Below are 5835 nucleotides of genomic sequence, written 5' to 3'. Positions count from 1 at the left end.
TTATAAGCGGCACATTCACGAGGATCATCGCTCGTTTTCGACCAAAAAAATCTATCGGCGAAAAGGCGAATCGAAGAATTCGATTCGAAGATTGTTTGAATTTAAAGCAATATTAATTTTTTATAAATTCCAAGATAAATACCTGTTATCAGAGCGGACAAAACACTGCCCAGCGGTTCACAAACATACGCGATGCTGCCTATTTTTGATTACAAAACTGTTTATTTATGAATATTCAAAACTTTAAACTGTTTGCGGTTTCCAAATTCATTATTTAAAACGAAAAATTTTCAAAATAAATTTTAATAAATAATTAATCGAAAAATGTCCACAAGTTCAGAGATAATTAGGTGAACAACAAGTCATATGAGTTCAAAATTCAAAATTAGTTCTTCAATAATAGTTAAAAGGTACCTAGTAAACAACATTAGGGTCATGAGCCATTACCTAACCATGAAGCTTGAGTTGAAGTGAGCGAAAGTGTTTCGTTGTGATTGTGTTCGTTGGTTTTTCCCGTTAGAGCCGGAATAATAATTGATGGAAATATCCCACTCATGCCCATATCAAAGAGTAGCACGGTTGTAGCCACGAGCTGTGGATCATCAGCGCCAAAAAATAGAGCCAAATCAAATATTTTTGAGTAAGAAGATAAAGACACATTCAAAATTTGATCATAAAATGCATGATTTAAAGTCACCAGAATTAAAATTTTAACAAAATAATCAAAAAAATTAGCGCGAAAATCCACAGAAAAATCACAAAATAATGAAATAAGCACAAAGAACCAATGCGATGGATCGAAGTGCAATAAATAACACAAACACCGAAAATATCACAAAGCATCTCGGTAAAATTAACACAAAAACAGAATCTCTGCCTATGTCTGCTATGAAATTTCGATCTACGAAAAAAAATTCACAAAAATAGTTTTAAAATAAGTCCACACCTGTGATAAAAACCGCCGAAATGTGCTGATTTCCTTGATTCTTCCATCATTTTTACTTGTTTTTTCATCGACTGACATTCTTTTCGTTGTGACTTTTCAAGTGTGACACCCAAGCAAAAGTCAATTGCAAAACAGCGTGCTGTTGAAAAGCCAAATACGTGTCGCTGATCCAACCACCAATGTGAGGCACTAGGTTATTTCTTCATAATCCGAATAAATGAGCATCAGTCTTTGTGTTTTATGAGCATACTCATTGTAATATTCGGTGAGTGCCACTAAAAAAAATATACACACTCATCTAGTGCGTGGGACGCACGCGGATGAGATGAAGCAAAGCGAAAGAGAAGCGGGCGACTCCATACGAACGAACGAACGATATAGCGCGCATACATTTCGTCTTTCCGTCGTTAGAATACGGACACAAACACAAACACGTAGTACCCATTGACTCTATGTTCTAGTTGCGCGCTTCCTTTTCGCTTTGCTTCATCCCATCCGCATGCGTCTCACTCACTAAATGAGTGACCATGCGTCTCACGCATTAGATAGATTAGATTATCTCTGATCACTTTATCGACGCAGGTATGGCGACACGAACACGATTGTTATTACTTTGTTGCTTTAAGTAGATGTTTTCGTTGAATGAGGCTTGTTCGCTTTGATGCGTGTGTGTTCGAAAAATGTAACGATCATACGTAATGAATGCTAATGGCTTCAATGATTACAGGTAAAAATGCCTGCACTTTGATAATGTTTTAGTGCTTCTGATATTTCATACTAATTTCAATGATTAGAAAATTGCTGCTAATTGAACAATTGCGACAGTTATTGTTATTTTCACGTCAATTAACGCCATCCAAATTTTCCGATTAATTTTTGGCTTCATGGCGATTTCAAGTGCCTTTCAATTTAAACATTCTTCGATTTTGATCACACGCGAAACAAATATTACATTTGATTACCAATTTTTAAAGTGCTCAGACAACGATATGATTGTCTTTTGCTTCGTTTCAGAACACCAATCAAAATTTCAAAAATCATTTAAAACACCAATCGAAGGAAAGACTCTTGAAAATTATTTTAGTTCACATTCAATTGAAATGACTCGGCAAATCATACTCTTTTCAATAATGAGAGACTGTAGCAATATCGGCACTGCATTCTATTGCTACCTATGCTTTCTCATTTTTTTTTGTGCACATACACAAATTTGAGCACATTTGCGTATATGACGTCGTCGACAATAACAAAGATATACCATTTCGGCCTTTATTTTATTGCCCAATTTCCTTGTCGAGATGTTGAGAAGTGTTATTGTGTTTTGATCGCAGTCATACAGTTATTAGCAGGTACAAGACTCTCCACTACGAAATTCGAAACAATCGATGCTTATCTAAAGCCAGTACTCATGGAAAAGTAGCCGTCGGAGTGCACGTTCTGTTCACGTTACGTTAAGGCGTACACATACAACTGCGTTAACGTAAAAGGAGTACAGCGATATATTGTATCACAGCACACGATATATTGCTGTACTCCTTTCACGTTAACGCAGTTGTATGTGTACGCCTTAACGTAACGTGAACAGAACGTGCACTCCGACGGCTACTTTTCTATGAGTAACTGCACGAATTTTGATTATAAACACTGACGTGTGAATAAAAGCCAAAAAAAACATTCGACTGTGGAAGTGAGTCAAAAATAGGTGTTCACTTGTCCACACATTGTACGTGTGTTATTCCCTGGCGTCATTAAGTCTGCTCTTCAATTGTTTTGAGTGTGTAAAAAACAGCGGCGTTGAACTGGAACTGCCGACATAATTGTCATCGAACGATTTAGTGAATAGTATTCACTGAATACAGCTATCGGCAGTTTGCGACTACGAACAAAACTAAATGCATCAGCATTTGAATTTAGAAATATTTCGGCTGAAATCTCCCATGCACAGTGTGCATTGCAGTGCAATGCCATTACACACATCGTATGAAAGCAACTTGCTCACGTCGTAATGCTTTACATTCCGCATGCTGAATTTGTACGCGAGTGAAGGAACGAAATGATATTTGATATTTAAATGTGCTGTGCAGTTTATTGCTATAAATCACGAAACCATGTAAATATTTTGTTTGACCTTTTTCTACGACAAAAAAATTCAGCTTTTCATTCATATTTGAACACGTTTTATTTATACACTTTATCAAACAAAGTAAACATTTTACCAACAACTGCTTATGAATTACGAATTACAATAAAACATTTTAGTTTGTTGATGAGCTAGACTGCGAAATCAAAATCCCTTGTAAATGAAATTTTTATGCCTGATTTTGTTCTCGCAACATTCGCAAAGACCAATTTTTTACCTTTTAATTGGGTAAAATCTAACTTTTCTCTTCGTCTAGCATTCGGATCGAAGTTCATGTTCCCGAACTTGACCTTTCTCAATTATTTTTGTGCAATTGGCTTTAAATGAATCATTCGGTGTCCGACAATACCTTTGTTTCGTGAAAATTGGTTGATAAATTCTATGTTTTTCTTTATTATACTATTCTATGTGTTTTTTTGGTACAATTTCACGTTTGACAACACATTCAATTGCTTTATTTTTCAATGAAAAATGTTGCTTTTCCTTCCTCTAGTCGATTTTTTCTAATATATATAATATATAGACAGTCTATTTCAGAAAAAAGTATTCATGATTCAATGAAAATTCAAATTAAATTCCCGTTGAAGAGTATTTCCTTTCACAAATTCAAGCATCAATAACAAAACCACGACTATCACAGCCGATTCGAGTGTTATTCTTGAGTGAATCGTTGCCATTTTCGAGCTCAAAGCTACTTTTGACGATTTCGCCATCCCCATCACCTTTCGTTTCTTCCAGCTGTTCCGTGGAAACTCGAGCAATTTTGCGATCGGTGAGTTTTTTGGAATTATCCGAAAAATGGAATTCAATGTCTTCCAGCGTGCGATTTTCCGTTTCAGGCATAATGTTGTAAATCAGAACCAGCCCCAATCCAGTGATAATGCAATTGACTAGAGCAATTCCGGGCATTGATAGTGATGTTTCCAAATCGTAATACAATTTTGTGCTGACGAAAGTGAAGAAATAGTCTAAAGCTGCCGATAATCCAGATGCAATACCACGTGCCCTAGTGTGAAGAAAAAAATTGAGATTAATTTCGAGATTTGACGTTTTAACGTTTGAGAAGAGCTTACTTGAATGGGTAAACCTCCGATAACATTTGCCAGGGCACGGAATTCACACCACAGTACGAACAGAAGCTCCACAGAATCAGACAAACGAATGGTATGTAGGTGAGATTTTTATTTCCCACTGAAGCGGTTGAGTGATCGAATGAGTTGTAGCCGTTTGGAAGAAATGCAAAACCATAAGCCGAGACAGTGGCCGAGCATAGAAATACCATCGTTAACATTGGAAAGTATAATTTCCGTTTGCCTGTGAAGCGAATCAAGCATAAGAACACTATGTTCGCGAAATTATTCACAAAACCAAGGATGGCCATTGCTTGATCCGGTGCGATCGGGCTTTCATAAGCTTTGAAAATTTGGCCAAGGAACGGATTCATTCCAGTTATACCGGTGAATTCAGCGATTACCATCAGCGACACCACAATGAATAACGGCTTGAGCGTTTGTTTGCGCTTTAGCTCCCTCAATTTCTCAAGCATGGTCGGCAGTGGATGAGTACATTTTAAGTCCTTTTTTATACAAGAACTGCACGATTTTGAACGTTGACTGTACCGCTGAAGCGCCTGGAATTCCTCAGAGACATTTTCCTTTGGTGCCCAGCCACGCAGCCAACAAAGGGCTTTTTCAGCATCATTTACTCGATTCTTTGAGAGAAGCCACAATGGTGTTTCAGGAACCTAGAAAATATGAAAAACTTTTTTCAATTCACATTCGATGGAAGAATCGACTTGAATTTTAATTGAAAACTTAACAAATGCAAAAGAAAAACATTTCAAATTACACTACCCAAATGAACCATTTGCGGAGATATCCCGTATACAGCGGAGCTGTGCGGATCTCGGCGGAGATACCGTACATACGCTATAAGTGTGAGCAAAACAGCACTCTTTGCTGTGTTTACATTTCTATTGTTCAATACACATCTAAGTAGCCATGAGCGCACTGCTTCAGATATAGTGTATGTATGGCATATCCGCCGAACTCCACACAGCTCCGCTGTGCACTGAATTTCTCCGCAAATGGTTCACATGGGTAGTGCCATGCTACAAAGCTTTCAACGCTGTTAAACACTTACAAAACAAAGCGCCAACACGGTAAAAATTGGAATGAACATACACACTAAGCCGACCATTCGCCACGGCAGCATCGTATTCAAAACGAGCACCAACATCATTCCGAATGAGCCAAATACATTGGTGTACGCGATGAGAATCCCACGATATGAAGGTTCACTAGAATCAAAGTGTAAAATATTACGTTACAGTACGACACGTTATACGACCCATTATAAAAAAAATAGTCTAATCTCTGTGCAATTCGAAATCCGTTTCGTTTTTCATTCTGTGCAAATGACTATAAATTTAACGATGTTTTGTTTCGTTAAAAACTGGAATTCTCTTAGGAAAGTATTTTCCAGCCAAAAACTTACGTAATCTCTCCGATATAAGTAATGACCTAAATTTCAAAATAAATTAATATTAATAGGTGCAGGTAAATTAATTAATGAACTATTAATAATAGATATAATTGGTTGATTTACCGGGGATTCCATGAGGCCAACACCAAGACCAAGTAAAATGTTTGCGACGAAAATTTGCCAAACACTCCCAGCAGTGTACATTAAAAACCAGGCGATTATAAGCGGCACATTCACGAGGATCATCGCTCGTTTTCGACCAAAA

The 5835-nt window shown here is 37.1% G+C and overlaps 1 protein-coding gene and 1 long non-coding RNA gene across 2 annotated transcripts; both read right to left on the bottom strand.

Annotated features, from left to right (window-relative positions):
• Positions 1-142: 142 nt before the first annotated feature.
• On the bottom strand, positions 143-1231 carry LOC129579910 (uncharacterized). Its single transcript, XR_008689302.1, has 3 exons — positions 947-1231; positions 448-592; positions 143-199 (listed from the first exon to the last, which is right to left on the bottom strand). It is a non-coding gene; the product is annotated as an uncharacterized LOC129579910 (long non-coding RNA).
• Positions 1232-3100: 1869 nt separating this feature from the next.
• On the bottom strand, positions 3101-5829 carry LOC129579909 (facilitated trehalose transporter Tret1-like). The gene is made up of 5 exons (XM_055470094.1): positions 5694-5829; positions 5583-5608; positions 5229-5385; positions 4160-4830; positions 3101-4092 (listed from the first exon to the last, which is right to left on the bottom strand). Exons 1-5 carry the CDS (start codon positions 5814-5816, stop codon positions 3693-3695), a joined length of 1377 nt encoding a protein of 458 aa, XP_055326069.1. The 5' UTR covers positions 5817-5829; the 3' UTR covers positions 3101-3692.
• Between the last annotated feature and the right edge of the window lie 6 nt (positions 5830-5835).

The sequence above is a fragment of the Sitodiplosis mosellana genome, unplaced genomic scaffold (genome assembly GCF_009176505.1).
Source record: "Sitodiplosis mosellana isolate CC-2019 unplaced genomic scaffold, AAFC_SMos_1.0 Smas_scaffold_6743, whole genome shotgun sequence".
Taxonomy (NCBI): Eukaryota; Metazoa; Arthropoda; class Insecta; order Diptera; family Cecidomyiidae; genus Sitodiplosis; species Sitodiplosis mosellana.
This window is presented reverse-complemented; position numbering and strand designations above follow the sequence as displayed.

Bases quoted from the DNA above. Each gene is read 5' to 3' on its own strand.
- LOC129579909 (XM_055470094.1), bottom strand. From the start codon at position 5,816: ATGATCCTCGTGAATGTGCCGCTTATAATCGCCTGGTTTTTAATGTAC. The intron at 5,609-5,693 runs GTAAATCAACCA...TTTGAAATTTAG, and splicing joins TTGGCCTCATGGAATCCCCG to GTCATTACTTATATCGGAGA. The intron at 4,831-5,228 runs GTAAGTGTTTAA...CATATTTTCTAG, and splicing joins CCGTGTTGGCGCTTTGTTTT to GTTCCTGAAACACCATTGTG.